This window comes from Microcebus murinus, chromosome 1, assembly GCF_040939455.1.
Source record: "Microcebus murinus isolate Inina chromosome 1, M.murinus_Inina_mat1.0, whole genome shotgun sequence".
Classification (NCBI taxonomy): Eukaryota; Metazoa; Chordata; class Mammalia; order Primates; family Cheirogaleidae; genus Microcebus; species Microcebus murinus.
This window is the reverse complement of record NC_134104.1, coordinates 126098931-126120191: the sequence shown is the minus strand read 5'-3', so window position 1 is coordinate 126120191 and position 21261 is coordinate 126098931. Positions and strand designations below refer to the sequence as shown.

The window sequence follows — 21261 nt, the reverse complement described above, 5'->3', positions numbered from 1 at the left end:
AGGTTCAGTCCGTGGCTCAGGTCCCTCCATCACAAACCTCCTCTGCATCACTCCATTTCTGAAGTTTATCTTTTGAAGTCTTGAAGTAGTCCAGTGATTGCCAGTTCTGTGCCCCAGGACCTAATTTCTTGTGTGGAACTATTTCCTGGCTGCAGATGACTTCCTGTGAGTCAGGCAGGTGGACCAAGAAAGGCAGTGTGGAGTGGGCATGATGGACAGGCTCGAGTTGGTGTCTAGCATGCAGGTGGGCACTTCTGAAGATGGCACCTTCCTTTTCTAATTGCTTCTACAGGATGGACTTGAAGTGGCTCCCCTATTAGTTTAACTGTTGCTGATGACAAAGTCTTACGGCCCAGCGTTGATCCCTAGAAATCAGATGAGGCTATGAGAAGACTTCCTTTGTCCCCAAATGCAGTACCTATATGAGCCAATTTTAGGTGTTACGTGGGTGAACATCTTTGGTGTCAATGTGCCTCATTGTTACCCCTTGTTTATGGCAAATGGCAGTGGTTTGCCTTTAAAATGAAGCAAAGTTCCATTCTTAAATGCATTTATTTAAACAAAGGAAAGTGACTCAATTTAAAACAAAGATGATTAGCTACGACCTTGGATACCACACATACAAAAAAAATGGTGAAATATTGAAATTTGGGAAACTGCATCCCAGAATGTGGGTCCAGGTGTCTCTCGCTTAAATGTGCTTTGTTCTTATTGCTAATGTCAACCATTGTTTATGATCTTTAAATTTTTCTTTGAAAGAGGGTGGGGATTTTTTTTATGATTGGAGAAGATATTTTTGGAAACCAAAGCATATTCCTGACTAGCCTGTGTAAGTAAAGCTTTTGAAGCTGGGTCAACTCTGATTGCTTGACTAAATGAGTAACACAAAAATAGACCTTCAGACTTAGATTGAAATTCCAGGTATTTGCTCCTGGAGGCTGCCGCTGCTAACTCATGCCCGGCAGCACGTATGGCTCAGCTGCTGGGTGGTTGTGAGTATTGATTTCTGAAGCACCGAGCTATAAATGAAGGGCCCGAAAGCTTGGCGCCTCACGTCCAGTGCCTGCTTGGCTGCGGGGCCGACCTGCCCCTCCAGGCAGGAACCCTCATTTACGGGAACATATTTATTTTTACATATCAGTGATGTATTTTTGATGTACTTGATTAAGTATTATGGGTCAGGGCCCAGGAAACACCACTGCGGTTTATAAATAGTGAGTTCAGGGATGTACACAATTCCTGGAATTAGAGCAGTATTTTTGTCTCTGTGTGTCTCTATACTTTTTTAAAGACCAACTCTCACCCAAATATGTCTCTTTTACTTCCAAAACACATGTTTGTATAAATTTGTGGAAGTGTCTACTATGTTCTCTCTCAAACACCTAACTGTGCAAAGAAATCCATTATATTCCAGATTCAAAGCCTGTCCCCCATCTGAAGCCCAACATTTGAGGTCCATGTTTCTTTAAGGCAGCCTCAACTTACCACTTGGAATCAGGCTTTATTATTTGGCAACAATACAACCTCGCAGAGACTTTATTCTTAAAGTCATATCATTTCTTGAGGTCCCTGAGAGATTGCACTAAATCCAAGGAGGCAGATTTTTATCACCAGTTGACCTTTTCTCTTTCTCCTCTCCTTTTACAAATCCCAACAGAATTGGAGATCTTCGCTTTTTTCAACAAACCGAAGGGCCATCAGAAGTGCCGGCAGTACTACCCTGTCACCATTCCTCTCCGAGTCTCCAGAAACGGCCAGGCAGTGAGCGGATTGGACGCCAACTGGCTGGAGCACATGAGCGACCACTTCCGGAAAGGAGGCGTGCTGGTGAACGCGGTCTTTTACCTCGGAATGGTGAATGGTAAGGAATGCACAGCTGTTGTAATCTCTGCTTCTTACTCTTGTAATCTCAGCCCTTCTTCAGAGCCTGTTCCCTTCCGGAAGCTCTACAGCCAGTAGACACGCTGCACTGGATTTCTAATTAACACATCTTGAGTAACTTTCCATAAAGCCCAGGACCTGTGCCCTCTACACCTCTCTAGGAGTCCACCAGGTATCTTCTGAAATGACAGAAAAAGGGGAGTGGTTCCATTTCATTGGAGGTGGCCTCAGTCTCTGTTGTTTTTAAAAGCTTTTAAAAAGATTATTCCTTGGGTTTGTTAATTACCCCCTGGGAGCGTGCCATTCCAAAAGTGCAAATTGTTTGTAGACACTATTACAGATTGAAGTAGCAGTAGCAGCACCTTGGAATTAACAGCAGAGAAATAAATTGAACAGCCTGGTTGCTGTAAGCTCCATGGAGACTCACACTATTCCCGGGTTTCATGGCACCCTGCACCCCCTCCCCAGTAATGGGTTATCTCCAGGGGTTTGCAGCACAGGGTAGCGCTATAGATGTCAGCTTTCCTAAGGCAGAAAGAAAGTCTGCCCACAGTGGGGAAACATGTCACGCAAAGAAAGTGTTTTGGGTTAACAAGAAGGCAAGTTGAGTCACCAGGGTGTGTCAAGGCTGGGAGGCAGTTCAGGGAGTGGGGCTGACACGCCAGCGCGTGCAGGTCCTGAGGGCTGCCAGTCAGCAGGCTTCCTCGGTGAAACATCACACCAGATTTGTGTATCCCAGCAAAGCCTGGCAGGGGGCATCGACAGCGCCGAGTCTTGTCGTTGAGCCGTTTTCTCTCTCAAGAATTAGCAGTGTCAGGAATGGAGTCTGGATTCTACATCGTTTGCAATCTTTGAAATGTAAGCAAGCATCCTTAAGATAGAGACGTCCTTCTTAATTCTGAATGTACATGCTTTAAATCATCCCTGATACCGTACAGACAGGTCTTAATTTTGGATGCAAGTTACTAAATATCTAAATATCAATGGCTAATATTGACATGCTATTATAGTAGCGGGAGGCATTGTATAGCGTAGTGGTTCACAACCATTTGTTGAATGGATGAATGACATAAGAGAAGTGATTGGCTTGTTAAGAATACATCCGGAGCTGGGCTGTCCTACGGAAGTTTCTGGGACGGTAGAAGTACTCTATATCTGGGTTGTCCAGTGTGGTAGGCACTAGGCATTCTGTGGCTACTGAGCACTTGAGACATGGCTGGTGTGACTGAGGAACTGAATTTGAAGATTGATTTAATTTTCATCAATTTAAATTTAAATAGTTAGATGTGGTTAGTGGCTGGCATTTACATTTCTTCAATACAACTAATGAAGAGTCTCTTGCATGCCCTGGCAGCAAGGTCAATACACAGGGAAGCCCTCCACGGGTGCCCGCAAACTTCCCCAAACCCAGGGAGTGCCATAGTCTGTCCTGAGACACATCATGGGACACCAGTGACAGCACATGCTCGGGGCAGATTTTTACAGCCCTGCTCATCAGCATTAGGGGAGGCCGGGGAGGGCCCTTTGGCTCCCCACTTCCTGCAGGGACACCTCATCGCTGCCTCTTGTGCTGTGGCAACGGCAGCTCCCCTTGTCCCCATTTGGTGTGCATAGAGGCTCTCCGTGGCTGTGCATGACATTTCTCCCCAGGCAACTGATGGGTCAGCTGTTAAAGCTGTGCAGGGAGGTGCTGGAGCTCGCAGATACACAGGTGGCCCCTGAGAATTTTTCCCCTCTTAGGAGAATTAAGGCAGCAAAAGAGAGGTTTTCTCTCTGGCCCCACTGCCTGAGCATGTTGGGTACAAGCTGAGCCTCAAAGGAGAACACCTTGAAAGTTCACAAAGCTCTTTGCTGTCTCTCTAATGATTGTGGCTGTGGCAATCAAGGCTGAGTTCACTTCCTCTCCTCCCCCTTCACCCCAGTCTCCAACCTGGAGTCCAGACACACAGATATAATTTATACAGTTTTTTTCTTCAGATGTGACTTGAGCGTTTGAAATGCTGTTATATCCTCCCTTGGCTTTAGCTGCACTAAATCCAGCCTTCTGCCTTGAAGATAGAACATGAAATTCCCCCTGGCAAGTGTAGCTGTGAAGTCCTCCCTGGAGCCTCTGACATATCCCTCTGTGCAGCCATGTCTAGAGCTCCACCAAAGCTGCAAGTGCCCGTCTCAGGGAGGGCTGCAGAATGTCCAGAACAAAACTAATTGAAACCCACTGTGATTTTAAATGCGATTTTACCCTATATGTTTCTGTTGGGAGGGAGAGTGCAGCTTGGGAGCAGTGCTTGCTGGGTTAGGGAGTTTCTGCTCTGGAAAAGCCCAATGTTTCCATTGGCCAGGGATGTAATATGCGTATGTGCTTTTCCCAGAATTAAAAAAAAAAAAAACAGGCTAATCATAATCATAAAAGGAACCTATTTCTAATGAGATAATTAGTGTCCTTACAAATAAACCTGGCAGAGCTAGAAGAACATCTTTAAGCTGTTTGCCATCTGGAAAAGCACCAGTTACGACTCTTAAATAGATATTTGGGCTGCAAAATATTTTCCACAGAGTCATAAAACTCCTGAGAACTTTGTCCCATAAATAAGGTGATGTTTCAGCTCGAATTATCCAGTGAAAACTCCAGCTTCTGTTTTTGAGGTTTTACCCACCGGGACATGGAAGGACTCACACAGTCCTCACATTTGGGCTCCTGCTTGTCGTATCCAGGGCTCCTCTCCTTGGGGTCGTTCACTGGGCCTCGAAGGACTGGGCACCTTGGGCAGAGAGGCACGGTGAGGACCGTGGACACCTTGCAGTTATTTAGTCTTGGTGCTGATCTCAGCAGTTCAGACAAAGCAACTCATCTCATCCTCACAACAACCCAGTGAAGCAGGTACTGTTATTATCCCTGTGTGATAGCTGCAGAAACTGAGGCACAGAGACATCATGTCATTGTCAAAGTTACCAGCTGGTGAGTGGCAAGAGAGTGGCAGGAAGAAAGAAAGGCATGAGTAGAGAAAAGGAATGTGAGGAGGGCAGGAGAGGAGAAGAAAGAAGTGACTGTATTGGTGAGAGTAGTGGCCCCCACCAGGGCCTTGGTGGCTCTCTGGATGGGGAGAGGAGGGCTCCAAGGTCACCCTGGGGAGGTGACAGGACCCAGTTACAAGCACGAATGACTCCAGGGACCACACGGCAGAGCAGGCAGGCACTCAGGAACACATTAGCCAGGGCCTGCATTTCTAGAGGGCGGGAAAGGAAGACCAGGAGGAGAGGCTCCCCGGAGCTGGCTGTGGAGAAGCAGTCAGGTGGGGACCAGGAGGCAGGGGTAAGGTCTGTGGGCTGGCTGCCCACCAGTGAAGACCCAGCGAAGTGGCCGGTTTCTCTACAAGGCCTTCTGGGCCTGAGAAGCCCTGCTGCCCTCATCAGCCACGATGCTGAGGCTGCCTCCATCTCGCCCTGCTCTGACCTCCCCCGACCCCTGTCTTTTCCTGCCCTCCCCAGCCCTCCTCCTGCCCTCGGCCTGTCCTTGCCCTCTTCTACCCTGGCAGTCCTCCCACTCTTTGTTTCAAAAATGTCCTTTGCAGCTGATTGTCCAAACCAGAATCCACTAGAGCAACCCACACTGCTCATGGTGACCATGTCCTCACTTCTCTTTTTGCCTGCAAGAGTCCTTTTTTCTGCCCCTGATGGCTTGGAAGGAACCTAGCGTCTCACCCTGCAGTGTCTTGTGTTATAGATTATCTGGTCAGTGACTCATGGTGCCATTGATCTTAGTATCTAGCCTCTGTTTCCTATGAGCTGGAAGTTAGTTCTTTTTTTTTTTTTTTTATTTCACCATATTATGGGAGTACAGATTTTAAGGTTTCAATAAATGCCCATTTCCCCCCCTCCCCCCAAAAGTCTCCATCATGACCATCCCCCAGATGGTGCACATTAAGGCCTTTATAAACTAAGAATTACGAATAGAATACATTCCAGGTGATGTTGTATTCTACATCTTGCATCATATAGAGGTCATGCTGTACCCAGATGTGTGTCCATTCGTACTCTCTTAAAAGATTGTCTTCCTTGGGACTTTGCCTGATGCCCCAGCTGCATCTAAATCCAAATAACACTTGGCATTTGCATCACACTTAGCATATCCTTCATTACCTTATGTTTACAAAATACATTTGTAAAAAGCATGTACATAGTTCAAATAGAATATATCTGTAGGGATAGATATTTTATACACATATTTTTGTAACCCCCCTGGCAGGTTGTACATTCTGTACTTTTGCATCCCTGGGCCTGTATACAGAAGGTGACCTGGAAAGGTTCCTGGATGATGCTCAGTAATGCCGGTGGTGTTGGGGGGAGGGGCTGATTGGGGTGTGTACCACGAGGAACCTGCAGATTTGTTGGGGGTGGGGAGACTGGAAAAGCAACCAGAATGAAGTAGTCCCCGGGGTGTCTAACAGCCACTCCCTTGGAACACCACCCGTCTCCAGGAATGTCTGGCTTGGCGGTGACAGGCAGGAGTTCTCTTTCAAAAAGCCACTTAATAATGTAGGGGGTAGATCTCACATATGCCATTAAATGCACTTTCTCATGTATCCATAGCACATCTTTAAATAAACTTTTTATTGCAGTTGAGCACACACACAGCGAATTGTACAGATCATGAGGGTATAGCTCGGTGGATTTTTATATAGCGAGCACAGCCATGTAATAACACCCAGATCAAGAAATAGAACATACCAGTCCTCTAGAAGCCCCCTCCTGCCCCTCTCTGTCTCTCTCCCCCAGGGGTAACCACAGTCCCAACTTGACACACCACGGATAAGTTTTGAACATCACATAAATTGAGTATATGCTTGTGTATATTTGGCTTCTTTCACTCAGTGTGTTTGTGAGATACATCCATATTTTTACTTACAAGTGCAGATAGGTTCCTTCCATTGCTCTATACTATTTCACTGTGTCAATATATAGACTTAGCTATTTAGAAGCATATTTTTTCATTTTTCCCTGTATAGGAAGGCATGGCATCTGCACACATTTATCTCTAAACAGAAGCCATAAGGCCATCTCATTAAGACCCCACTGAAGTCTCAGCCTGAACATCAAGGCAGAGAGAGGGTGGTGCAGTGGTCAGAGAGGATAGAAACCTGGCTTGTTTATCACCCACCCCTGCTGCTCAGACAGTGTCTGGCCCATCGTAGTAGTAGCTCAATAAATGTTTGTTATTGAAACAGTGTAGGCTTTGGAACCAAACAAACCACATTTCAGATCTAGTTTGGCCCTTGCATTTGAATGTGGACATGAACATGGACAGTTTATTTAACTTTTGCAGCCTTCATTTTCTTATCCGCTAAAAGGGAATCATGACTCTTGCAGAATTTGGGGGAAGATTCGATGAGAAACCATGAACTGTGCCTGGCAGAGTGCCTCATGTCTAGCAAACACCGAATCATAATGTTTCTTCCCCTCTGGTCAGTTAAATGAAACTGAAACTTGCAGGCTAACCCTTCTCTAACTGAAGAGGACCAGTATCTTCTCTAGATCATTTAGCACTTCAAATTGAGTATGTAGGAAGGTAGGCCGGCCCAGAGCAGCAGCAAGGGTGCAGGAAGAAAGAGAAGGCAGTGGGCTTGCTCATTCTTTGGTTAATAAAGCAAGTTTGCTGCAGTGTGGTCGAGAAGCAGCATGGCACTGTTCTCTGGCATTGGTTGAACAGTGACTACATTTGCAGTGGGCTCACATGTTGGTATGCAGTTGGCCATAGCCATTCCTGGAATCAAGGTGGCGATGACAGCACAGTGCAACCTTTGATGGAGAGAAGGGGCCCTCAGAGAGCCAAGGGAGTCTGTTACGCCAGCTACTCCAGGGTGGACCAGTTAGTCCAATCTAGCTTGTTAAGAGAACAATAACATTTGTTTTAATCCTGCAGAAATAGTCCAAATACATTGACCACTTGTCATGGCATGCACATTCAGGCTAGACTTTGGAGGAGAATGGTAACACAGGGCTTAGCCTGAAGTTTAGCTGGATAGACAGAGTCTTTTTTTTTTCAGCATATTACAGGGGTACAAAAGTTTAGGTTACATATATTGCTTTCACACTGCCCAAGTCAGAGTTTCAAGCATCTCCATCCCCCAGATGGTGCACACCTCACCCATTAGGTGTGAATATACCCATCCCCTCCTCCTCCCTCCCACCTGCCTGACACCTGATGAATGTTACTACTATATGTGTGCTTAAGTGTTGATCAGTTAATACCAATTTGATGGTGAGTACACGTGGTGCTTGTTTTCCATTCTGGTGATATTTCACTTAGTACAATGGGCTCCAGCTCTATCCAGGATAATATAGGAGGTGCTAGATCACCGTTGTTTTTTGTGGCTGAGTAGACCTCCATGGTATACATATACCACATTTTATTAATCCACTCATATATTGATGGGCACTTGGGTTGTTTCCACATCTTTGCAATTGTGAATTGTGCTGCTATAAACATTCTAGTGCAGATGTCTTTTTTATAGAATGTCTTTTTTTCCTTTGGGTAGGTACCCAGTAATGGGATTGCTGGATCAAATGGCAGTTCTACCTTTACTTTTAGCTCTTTGAGGTATCTCCATATTACTTTCCACAGAGGTTGTGATAGACAGGGTCTTGTTCTGTTTACCAGGCTAGAGTACCATGGCATCAGCTGAGCAGCCTAGCTCACAGCAACCTCAAACTCGTGAGCTCAAGTGATCCTCCTGCCTCAGCCTCCTAAGTAGCTGAGACTACAGGTGTGCACCACCATGCCCAGCTAATTTTTTGTATGTTTTGTAGAGACAAGGTCTCATTCTTGCTCAGACTAGTGTGGAACTCCTGACCTCAAGCGATTCTCCCACCTCGGCCTCCAAGAGTGCCAGGATCATAGGTGTGAGCTACTGTGCCTGACCCATTAGACAGAGTCTCAGAGGCTGCTGGAGAAGAGTAGTTACTTCGTACAATCTACCGCTTGAGATAATATGACACATTTCCTTTTCCCACATCCTTCTTGTAAATCATAAGCTTGGAATATTAAGATGGCCTTTTGCCAGATGACGGGCATCAAATATTTATACAACACCAGGGCAAATGGCTTTTTGTGCACAGTAGGGAAGCATCTTTACTTTAATAAAAAATGCAGTGATAATGGAATGTTTTCCATAGATGGAGGGCAGTTTAACCTTTTTACATGGGGAGTCTCCACTCTAAGATAGACCTATTTATACCCAGCTCGGTGCACATTATAGTGATGCTGAGCCATGAAGGTAATGAGGAGACAGAGAGTGGATGAGACCGTCAAAACAAGAGGCTCTCTAAAAACCCAGCTGTCTGCTCTCTGTGGTTCATTGACTTTTTGCTATTACAGATGACCAGATTTTGACAGCCATTCTGAACTTGCTTTGTGGTTAAGGGAGTGAATCAGCACTCTGGATCCAGAATAGCAGAGCAGCGGCCTGAGAGGCAGGAGGCAAGCAGTGGGTGAGGTGGGTGGTGAGTAAGCCTGGGTGTGTTCCTACTTCGTGCCCCTCACGGCAGCCTAGCTCTCCCCCTGATCAGATAGCCCTCCTCCCTGGCCTGTGACTCAGGAGGAAGAAGGGGAGCCAGGAAGCAGTGGAGAGAAGGTCTGGGTGGGCTGCAAGGGTCTCCTTCCCCCTTCTGGACCCCAGCTCTGCTGTACGGTGCTGTTGGCAGGCCAGTACCATCATAGTATGCATGTCAAGTTAGACACCTTAGTATTTAGAGCACATGGTAGGCATATTTAAGGGGCTTAGATGTTTTCTATTGAGGAGATCTGTAGGTAGATGCATTGGAAATTGGAGGTAACATATTTTTGGAGAAACCTTGAGGAAGTGTGTGCTGTGTTGACATATCCTGAAGGAATCATTGAGTGTCTTCTGGTCTTGATAATCTTGAGCAGGACTTGGGAAAGCCCCTATGGTGACTGGGGCTCCACACAGAGCCCTGGACTGTTAGCCAGAACTTCAAAAGTGAGCTGGGCTCCAGCCCATGCTTGTCCTAAACCCCAGAGTACCTGAGGTGTGGTTCAGCTGAAGAGCAGCGGCTTTTCCCTGGTCACTTGTGTAGCATGTGTCTTAGGAGGCCATTGAGCAAGCACATGGGGGAAACTTCTCAGCAGAGCAGATGAGAGAGGCAGGCTTAGCACCCTCGGGAGGCCGTTTGCTTACAGACTCTCAGGGTAGGAAGCAGGTAAGAACTGGAGCGTGTTACTGGTTCACCCACAGGGATCTCACTTGAAATGGAATATTATTGTCACTGGGTAATATCAGGACAAGGCTGCTGTGCTTACTACCTTCACAGCTGTGCTTTGTCGAACTGTTCAGGCTCCTCAGTCATTTCGGAATAATCAGGAATATCCCAAGGCTAAGCAAAGTACTCTGCTCTCATGTTTCCTACATCTGGGTTGGGCATTGTATCAGTTAGCTATTGTCACAGTAATGCTGTGTAACAAACCACTCCAGAATTAATTGGCTTAAAACTGTAATAATTTATTCTGACAGATTTTGGGGTTGACTGGAGCAGCTCTATTGAGGCAGCCCTGCTGGTCTCAGCTGGGCTCCCTCAGAGATCTGATGGTCAGCGAGTCTCAGCGGGGCTCCACTGGGACACCCAAGTGTCTTCCATCTTCCCAGAACCAACTGGCCAGCTGGGGCATGTCCTGTCACAGTGGTGGCAGAGACAGATGAGATCAAGCTCTTTTTGACAAGGTCAAGCTCCACCTTACAGGTGCTTGTCCAGCCTCTGCTTACACCACAGCTGCTAATATCCCATTGGCCTAGCAAGTCACATGCATCAATCGGCCCCTAAGCAGCTGGTCTCCCCATAGGTCAGGTCAGTCTTGACTTCTTCCATCACGACTCTGCTGCTTATCTGGTCCTTGGCTGCTTCTCACTCACTCTGCATGTCTAAGCACCTGTGCCCTCTGCCTGGAATTCTGAGACCTGCAAATCCATGTCCCTTGCTTGCTTAGTTCATTCATGTCTCTACTCAAGGTGTGGGGACCTCTATTCTGAACGTGCCTTTCAAAAGTAGCCACCGCCTCCACCTTCACTCTCTCCCTGGGCCCCTTTGTATTTTGCAGGGCTTATCACCTCTGACATTGTGTTATTACTTCCCCCACTGCTGTCCTGTGAGCTCCATGGTGGCAGCAACTTTGTCTTGCTGCTTGCGGGACTTCCAGTGACTGTGAGCGTACTTGGCACGTGATAGGCGCCCAGTAGTCGCAAGTGGCTGAGCGGTGTTCAGTGTGAGCTTGAGCGTGTCCAGTAGCAGGTCACTCCCCCTTCTGACACCCCGCCTTGCATTTTTAGACTGCACTAAGGAAGGTTCTATTTAGATTGTACTCAGATTGTCTCCCCATGGTTTCTAAAATTCATTGATTCCACTTCTGCCTTCAAGAGTCTTGTAGAAGAGAGAAAAGGAAAATTCTTTTTTGTCTGTTATGCCTGCATTAACTCTTGCAGAAAAGAATAAAAAAGAAAATTCAAAGTATACTTAATTCCACCACTTACAACTCTTTCTAGCATTTTGTGTGTTTCCTTAAAGTTTGTCTAAACCTTTTTAATATTTTTTAATTAAAAAAAGTAATGAATTTTGTAATTCATATGGCAGTTTTGTATCCTGATTTTCCCCCATACTATTATACCTAAAGCATTTTGCTGAATTATTAAATACCCAATGGTATTTTTGGGAGGACAGTATAGTATTTAATAGTACAGAAGCCCCTGCATTTATTTAACTATTTTTCTATGTTTGAGTATTTGGATTGCTGACCGTTTAGATTGTTTAGGTTTTTAAGTAATTTTATGAGTAATGCTTGTAAATGGCATTGGTGGTTATTACCTCAGGATAGACCAAAAGAGGTAGGATTTCTGGGTCAAAGAGGATGAACTTTTTGTGGCAAACTCGTGAGACGTTAAGTTGCTCTTTAGAAAGACAGTACAATTAAAATTCCCTTAAGCACTGTGAACTTTGCCATACAACCATACCTTTACCAACAGCCAGAATTTGCTTTTCAAATTTGCCAGCTTGCTAAGCAAAAGAGAGGTTGAATTTTTTTTTTCAATATTTACTGGCCATGAAGAAAGAAAGAGTGAAAGAATTAATTAATTGCTAGTTCATGTCCTCTGTTTCTAATAGTGTTTTAGTATTTTCAACTATTGATTTGAAAAAGCTTTTTATATATAAAGAATGTTAAGCTTAGCCTTTTATTTTTGTTGCTACAAATAATTTTCTCATGTTGATGACCTTTTAATTTTGTTTCTTTTTTTGTGTGTGTGACTTCTGGAAATTACTGGCAGTTCCAGGAACTCCAACATGATTCAGAGGACTTTCTGAATGTGTCCCCTTTCCCTCCCTTTGGGAAAAAAGGTCACATTATTATGGATTTGTCCTATTAAAAATTGTCCTTTTAAAAGAACATATGATTGAAATGGGCTTTGTATGGGTGTTAGTTTGGTAGGACTGCCCTAATGACATACCGTAAATATCTATTAAACAATAGACATTTATTTTCCTTCACTTCTGGAAGCTAGAAGTCCATGATCAAGGTGCCAGCAATTTGGTTTCTGGTGAGGGCTCTCTTCCTGGCTTGCAGATAGCTACCTTCTCACCATGTCCTCACATGGCTTTTCCTTTTTGCACACACAGGAAGAGATACTGAGAACACTCTGGTTTCTCTTCCTCTTCTTGTAAGGACGCCGGTCTATTGCATTTAGGGCCCCACCCCATCCTAGTTAAAGACCTCATTTACCTTAGTACCTCCCAAAAGGCTCTGTCTCTAAATGCAGTCACCTGGGGGGGTCAGAGATTCAACATATGAATTTTGGGAGGACATAATTTGATTCCTAACAGTATGATTGAGTGGTGTTTATAGAATAGAATCCAGGGACCAGGAGGGATTGTCCATCCATAACCCCATTTCACAGATGAGTGACCAGGGCTCTGAAAGGGTCATTTCACTTTTTGTGATAGAGCCTGGACCCACCTTCTGAGCCCGTCCTCACTCCTGCAATTTCTTATGGAGATGAATCCAGGGCATTGAGAAGCCATGCACCAAAAAAGGGCAAAAGGTACCTCCCTTAGTGATTTCTGCATGGACAAGGACCCTGTTGTATTTTTCTTTATACCCTCACTGCCTAAGACAGTTCTTGATCACGCTGTACATTTCATGTACACTTGTTGAATTGTACAGAGCTCAGACTGGAGCAGTGCCAAAGGAAACACTGCCAGTGGTCAACCATTTGGGGAAATTCCCCCTCGCCCAATTCCACCTTTTGAAAAGAGCTGCCTAAAATGTCTGGACAGCAGCCCACATCATGCGACCTTCCAAGAATCATGTACGTAGCATGCATCTGACAAGCTCAGATCTGGTGTGTTACATCTGTCCCCCCTTAAATAAAAAATATCTCTCACCTAAATATAGTTTCCTTCTAAAACCTGTCTCTAAATGACTGTGCTTCACCCTGGATAAGTTCTCCCCAGTGCATCCTGATGCTGGAGCATGAAAAGGAAGGTAAACGCGTGAAATCAAATGGTGATTGCTAACAATGAAATTTGGGCTCATAAAATCAAGGATATTATTCAAAACCGCGAGGTAAATTAGTCTCATTCATTCTGATGGGGCTAGACTCTATGGCTGTGTGTGCCTTCTTTAATTAACATGCTGAAAAGATGTTCTGATTGGGATTATTAATGAATGCAGTGAAAATGTTTGCTGCTTATAAAAGGCTTCTGCCACAGACGGTTTACACACCCCCCCCCCCATCCTTTTCTTTTTCTGCAGATTCCTTACATGGCTTGACAGATGGAGTATTCATCTTTGAAGCCGTTTCCACAGAAGATAGCAAAACCATACAGGGCTATGATGCTATTGTTGTCGAACAATGGACGGTCCTGGAAGTAAGTATGGGGTTGGCAGCTCTTCTTCTTTTGTTTGGACAGCGATTGTTTTATCCGCTTGCTCCATCCAGCCGTGGGGCTGTTGCTCAGCTGAGGCTTTCTTTGGAAGGGGAGTTGTCCTGGTAGCCCCTACAAGGACCCCCTTAGTCCCTTCATGCCCATCTTTTCCACCCCCAGGTAGGGGTGGGTCCTTTTCCCTTTCTGCAGGAAGAACACATTGTATGTATGCAGCCGTTCAGTGGAAAGAGAGTTGTCTTTCATCAATTTGCATATAACCGAAAACTCTAAGTGACATAAATGAGGCCGCATAGTTTGTGGCCTCTGTAGTAATCAAAGCAACTTCATTATTGGAGCCAGACCCCATGGCTCCCTCCGCCAGCAATCCTTCAAAGAGATTTATGCACATGAGCTCGCTTAATCTTCACAATGATCATGTGAGGTAAGTACTGTTATCGTCTCTGTTATACACCTGAGGAAACTGAGGCACAGAGAGGTTAGATTCCTGGTCCAAGGTTACACATTAAGTGCTGAAGGATGTATTGGAGAAATGTTTAACCCATGAGGCTACCAAATTGGTGTAGGCAGGGGAATTCCTCAAGCCACGTTCTGCTGGGACTCTGAAGGAGCTGATTTATTGCTAAGATTCACTGGTGTGTACCTTGAAGACAGTTCTCTAACTATGGAGGCATGGACTTTTAGACTAGTGTCTGGTACACACAGTGTCTGGGATGAAACGGAGGAGCTGTTTGGATATAGAGGACTGATTTCTGAACGCCCTGGAAGAACACAAGATTGGTGTTGCTGTGAGGCCCGAACCCATCTGGGCTCTCTAGGCTGGAGCAAGACAGGGGGCTGCAGCTCTTCCTTAGGCATGTGGGGACCCCTCACACCAGACAGCTAGTGCTTGCTACAGCCTTGTGCCTGCCAGAACCACAGCCTTGAGGCAGTCCCTGGCCTGGTTGCAGTGTGTGTGTGTTGGGGGGGGGATGTCAGACACCCCAAGGACACTGTTACTCTGCTTGGAAGCTGCAGCCGTTGGGAGCAAGCATGAATCGTGGAGAGGCATGCCTGTATCTGAGCAGTGGTAGGAAATAGCTGCTTGCAAGTCTACGGCAGCAGAGTGCTCAGAGAAGCTAGAGTAATCAGAAGAAAGGCAAAGCATCCAGGCCCAGTTAGTATGGGGCCAGAAGTCCTGAGGGTGTATGTAGTAAGGGAAGTGAGGAACAGGTGGTAGCTGGTTTGCAGTGAGGCTCCACAAGTTACTGCCGAGCGACCCTGGTGCTCAAGGGCCTCTCCAGCCTCCATGCCCCTCACTGGAAAGCAGAGCCCGAAGTGAGCAGGTCACGTCACCTTTCAAGGCCCTAAACTTCCTCCAGTGTCCCATGAGCAGTTCATCCAGCCTACCATGTGTGGTGGTGACATACAAAATACCAGGAGTAGCAGGTTTAAGATGGTAAGGACCGAGCAGCCCGTGTGCTTCGGCTTTCAGTTTACGCTGTGACATTTGGCTATTAACAGTAGCGATGCATGGCTGGCTGCACCCCAAAACATGTGCCTGTGCGGCGTGATTGGCAGGCCCTGGAGACTGTGTAAAATTCCTGCTGTCTGCACGTTATAATGGTTGTTAAGGGAGGGCTTTGTGGTTTCCTCAAAAAAGATGACTTGATGGCAGGGGTCCAAAAACAGTCTTTAAAAAGTGGTTCTCAGAGTGTGGTTCCAGGACCGGCAGCATCAGGATCACTGGGAAATTTTTGGGAATGCAGATTCTCGGGATCTGCTGAATCGGAAGCTCTGGGGTGAGGCCCAGCAAGCTGTGTTTTAGCAAGCCCTGCAGGAATTCCGACACTCACTCCCTCTAAGAACCAGTGTACTGATGTGCCAGTCTCACCACGTATCTGTGACCAGACGTTATTTGGAGAGACAGGTGAGGGGAGAAGTACCCCAGTGCTTTGTCTTTCTTCAGCCTTTTAAACTACTGTGTTCTTGATGGGCAGCTGAAGTGAATGCATCCTTTTAAAAGTGTTTGTGGGAGGCAGACAAAGTTACAAACTAAAATAAGGACACAGTCCTCTTTTAAATTCATGAAGAGGTCAATGTTATGGGTTAAGAAGTTAGATTGGGATTATCTGTATTCCAAAACTTTTCTTGGATATGCAGATTGGCTTCCAGTAGGTTTATTTGTCAATTTTATTTCCTTCTCAGATGTTTGACCTTTTTTCCTCTTGACTTCTTATTTGTCTACACTAAATTATTTGATGATATTAGTTTGGGGAGCCCCCCCCTTTAGGAATGCTGCTTTCACTATTCCCCAGCAATCCTTGGAAATAGGGTTTTAAAGACCTGTGATGGGCCCAGCAGCGTGTGGCACTTACACAGCTGGTTCTGTGCGTCTCTCCCCAACTCCATGTTCAGCAACAGCAGGTTGATAGTTTGAAACTGACCATGATGGAAGAATTTACGCCATGGAAATTGGCAAGCAGGAGAAATTGAGTTTTCTTTTGCCTGGAGAGCCAGTTGTAAGCATTTACCATCATACCCTGGATGGGCCTTTGTTTCATCACATTTCAACATTATAATATAAAGGTGTGGCTGATATCCAGTTAGGCGGAAACAGATTTTCTTAACTCCCATGACTGTGATGACAAGAGGATTGATGGTTTTGATGTTGTTCACCAGGTTTCCCTGCACAGGTCTTCTGACTTGCTCTCCTGTCTGATGTTTCTGGCACATCCCCAAATTTCCCACAGTAGTAGACTTCTACCTTCAGCAGCACCAGCCTCTACTATGGTTTGAATGTTTGTGTCCTTCCAACATGTTGGAACTGTACCCCAAGGTGATGATCTTAAAGAGTGGGGCCCTTGGGTGGTGATGAGACTGTGAAGGCTCTGCCTGCACACATGGGATTAATGCCCTTCTGAACAAGGCTTCAGAGAGCTGCCTCCCCCTTTTGCCTTCCTGCCTTTTGCCATGTGAGGACATAGCATTTGTCCCCTTCCATCCCTCCCTCCATGTGAGGACACCTAGATGGCACCATCTATGAGGACGCCTCACCAGACACCAGATCTGTTGGTGCCTTGATCTTGAACTTCCCAGCCTCCAGAACTATGAGAAATAAATTTCTATTATTTATTAATTGCCCAGTATATAGTATTTTGTTATAGCAGCAGGAACAGACTGAGACAGAAATGGGTACAGAGAAGTGGGCTGTTGCTCTAACAAATACCTGGAAATGTGGAAGCAGCTGTGGAACTGGGTCATGGCAGAGGCTGGTAGAGTTTGGGGGATGCATGCTAGGAAAAGCCTAGATTGCTGTGATGAAGTGTTAAGGCGATTCTGGTGAGGGCGCTGAAGAGGGAGCTTCAGCCTTCTCAGAGATTATCTAAGTGGTCACGTTTTAATGTGGGTAGAATTAGGGAAGTAAAGGCCATTCTGATGAGGTTTCAGATGGAAATGAGGAACAAGCTATGGGAAACTGGAGGAAAGGCCATCCTTGTTAAACAAAGTGGAAAAGAACTTGGCTGTATTGTGTCCTAAGGCTTTGTGGAGGGCAGAACGTAAGAGGGATGGAACAGGATATTTGCTGGATGAAATCTCTAAGAAAGTGTCCAGGGTGCAGCATGGTTTCTCTTGACTGTTTATAATAAAACATGAGAAGAGAGAAACATATTGAAGATGAAGTTTGTAATCAAAGGGAAGCAGAACTTAACAATTTGGAAAATTCTCAGCCTGGCTGTGTTGTCAAAAAAGAAGAGGCATAGTCAAGAGAAAACCAATTGTGGTCAAGCTACTATTTGAGAAGATTAGTCTGGGTAGAAGGAAGCCAGATGCTATTCACCAATACAATGGAATAATGACCCTGAGGGCATTTCCTTTCTGAGGTTGTTGAGGCTGCCACTCCCATCATAGGTCCAGACAAGGCCTGGGTGACAGAATTATGTCAAAAGAGGGAACCTAGGCATCCTGAGGACCTCAGGGCTCACTGCCCAGTGCTGTCTTAAATTTCTGCTCCATGTATTCAGGCTAAGACAGCTTCTGAGATTGTCATCTCCCAAGGGTAAAAGGAGGGGAGATTTCTTCTGAGCAAACTGTACCCCTTGGTTTGTGGGTTTCTCTTCCTCCTTACAGCTGTGAAGGCAGCCTTTAGGGGTCAGCTCATAGATCACCTCCTACAGGGTCAAAGACCCCTCTTTTGTGTTCCTATATCTGTCTATGCAAAAGCTGTCATGGCTCCTTCTGTACTCTATCATTGCTATTTATTTGTTGTATTTATTTATTAATTTTTTTTGAGACAGACCCTCACTCTGTTGCCCTGGGTAGAATGCAGTGACATCATTGTAGCTCACCACAATCTCAAACTCCTGAGCTCAAGGGATCGTCTTGCCTCAGCCTCCTGAGTAGCTGGGCCTACAGACACATGCCACAATGCTTGGCTAATTTTTCTATTTTTAGTAAAGATGGTGTCATGCTTTTGCTCGGGTAGGTCTGGAACTCCTGAGCTCAAGTGATTCTCCCACTTGGGCCTCCCAGAGTGCTAGGATTATGGGCATGAGACACTGCGCCTAGCAGTATCATTGTTATTTATTTGTCTACCTCTCTCCCACCGTTGTGAGTTTGACCTAGGAATATTCATCTTTGTCCTCCATGGCACTCTAGTAAATGCTTTCTGAATTGTGTTAAAGGCCTGTTGGTCCAGCTCAAGGTAGATCATTTCTAAAACTGAGCCTGTATCAGAATCATCTGAAGAGCTGGAAACACAGATAAACTATACCTCCAAAGTTTCCCATTCGTTAGGTGTCTTAGTCTGCCATAACAAAATACCACCACCTGGGTGGCTTAAACAACAAACATTGATTTCCTCACAGTTTTGGAGGCTGAAAAGTCCTAGGTCAACGGACTGGCAAGGAGTGGTTTCTGGTGAGGGCTCTCTTCCTGGCTTGCAGATGGCTTCCTTCAGACTACGTCCTTGCATGGCCTTTCCTCCGAGCATGTGTGCACTTAGTGCTTGGGGGTGGGGGCGGGAAGCAGAGAGAGAGTGCGCAGCAATCTGGTGCCTCTTCTTATAAGGACACTAATCCTATCAGATCAGGGCCCCACCCTCACACCTCCATTTACCCTTAATTACTTTTTCAGAGACCCTATCTCCAAATATAGCCACACTAGGGCTTAGAACTTCAGTATATTTATTTGGAGAGGATATAAAACATTTAATCTATAACAGTGGGTCTGAGATGGGCCCAATAATTTGTATTTCTAATGCATTTTTGAGTGAGCTGGTGCTGCTGGTGTGGAGGCCACACTTTGAGAATCCCTGCCTTAGAGTCACCTGCATAGCCCAGCAGTGTCCAGACCAGGACAAGTTTGCCCACGACTCAGCGTTTTGCAGAGGCTCTGTCAGACCCTGGCTCTGACCCACAGACAGGCCTCTTTAGCACATCCTGCCCCTGGGCATGTGGGTGTTTGTCCAGCTCTCACACCGTCCTCCACCCCCTTGCCCCACCCTTTTGGCCTCTGGGAGAGGTCTTTCCTTTTTAAGCCCTGGGCAGGTTCCTTTTGACCCTGCTTTTCTGGGAACCACTGTCCTTGTAGGGCCTTGTAGAGCCCATAACCTCTTAGGCTCTGAGCAGTTCTGTCTCCTTTCTCCCAGTAGGGACTACACTGCCCCTTTGCTGCCTCCCATGCCCGTTGCTCAGCTCTGTGTGTGAATGTGCCATTCCAGTTCCAGCCCTGCTCACCAGCCGTGCTGTGCACAGCCACACTCACAAGCACATGTGCGCACATGCACGCTTTCACCAGAAACCCGACCCAGCTCTCCACAGCCCGGCACACAGTGCTGCAGCAGGCTGCCGAGAGAGCGTAGATTCCGGAGCCTGGCCTGGGTGTGTGTCCTGTATGAAAAGTAAACCACCCGCTCTTTGTTTTTCTACTTTTCATTGTACAAATGGAGCTACCAGTAAAGTAGCTCAAAGTTGGTGAGAATTGAAAGAGAAAATAAGTTTAAAAGTGTGAATGCAGTGCCTGGCACATAGTAAGCCCCCATACCTACAGCTTTCTCTGTCTCTACCGGTGGGTAGGGAACGTGTGGAGTCAAATGCAAAGATTGCATCTTCTCAGTTGGAAACCCATGCCTAAATTTAGCAGAAGTGGTGAGTAGGATAAAAGTCCATCATTAGTGCATTTATAATAGGAATCATGTTTCCTTTCATTAAGTTTGCAATGTAGAGTATGAGCAGAGAGGGCGATTCTTTGAAAGGACAGAGTGAAAGCTATGTAACCAAGCAGGTAAAGAGCGAGACAGAAACAGAGACCCTCTTCCTCTCTCTGAGCCTGACAGCCCATCAGAGTTCGTGGACACCACTAGGTGCCCCTGAGCCATCAGCTTTCTCCATCTTCATCCCTTTCTTGGAGGATGTTCTAATTCGTCAGTGCTGCTTTTGAAATGTAGTGCCAGAATTGAACATAAGGCAGTAGAAAAAGCACTTACAGCTGATGTAGTTGATATGGTGACTAGTGGGTTAATTTAAAAAATCAAAGGAGCACCAAAGAAAATCATATTCATATCTTATACATTTTATTTTAACATAAAGAGGTAAATACATGTCCATTTGCCAATCTTTTTGAGTTTGGGGTCTGCTGATTGGAATTCCACTTCATCCTTCTTGTATAAACCGCACCTAAGATGTGCTATCTGCGATGCCCAGTGTCAGTTTCTCTGAAGTGTCAAAGTAATATGATTGCACAATCCTTCTGTGTCTTCACAATTTCTTTCTAGTCTTTTCTAGCTTCCCTCCTCCCACATCTAATTCAGCCACAGTTGTTATTTTTAAATGACTATCCTTTGTTGAGTCTCTTCAAAGCATTCAACTTTAGTTTTCTGAGGAAAAAAAAATTTTACACTTACAGTTTACCAGTGTAAATCATTTAAATTAACACTGATATAAACAGGTCTGGGAATACATAAGCGTCACCCTTGATGTGCTCAGTTAGTGAGTTCAGAAGGGCATGAGCATCCGTGAAATCAGCTACTACCTGTGAGGACTTGACCTTCCTAAAGCTGGACTTGGGCTTCTGCTGGGACAGCTGAAGATGGAATGGCTTTGGGGGGCGCCCTTTACAGCTCTACAACCCCACAGATTTTGTCACGTGTGGCTCAGTGGAGTCAGCTCCTCTCCATCTGTATCTGCATACTCAATCTCTTGTTGAATTGACCCCCATTTTATCTCACCCTATTAGCTTCTGCCCATTTGCCCAGCTTATTAAGACATTTCTGACCGGGTGTTGTGGCTCACACCTGTAATCCTAGCACCCTGGGAGGCCAAGGCGAGGGGTGGTGTACACCTGAGTCTCAGCTATCTGGGAGGCTGAGGCAGGAGGATTGCTTGAGCCCAGGAGTTTGAGATTTCAGTGAGCTGTGATGATACTGCTGCACTTTATCGAGGACAACAGAGCAAAACTCTG

At 45.8% G+C, this 21261-nt stretch overlaps 1 protein-coding gene across 2 annotated transcripts in view; it reads left to right on the top strand.

Moving 5' to 3' along the window:
• Positions 1–21261, top strand: part of RFTN1 (raftlin, lipid raft linker 1) — a 199097-nt gene that overhangs the window by 142797 nt on the left and 35039 nt on the right. For both annotated transcript variants that reach the window (XM_012766959.3, XM_012766960.3), the window contains exons 6-7: positions 1658–1861; positions 13691–13806. In XM_012766959.3, coding sequence (XP_012622413.2) covers positions 1658–1861; positions 13691–13806 — 320 coding nt within the window. The remainder of the gene's footprint in view (positions 1–1657; positions 1862–13690; positions 13807–21261) is intronic.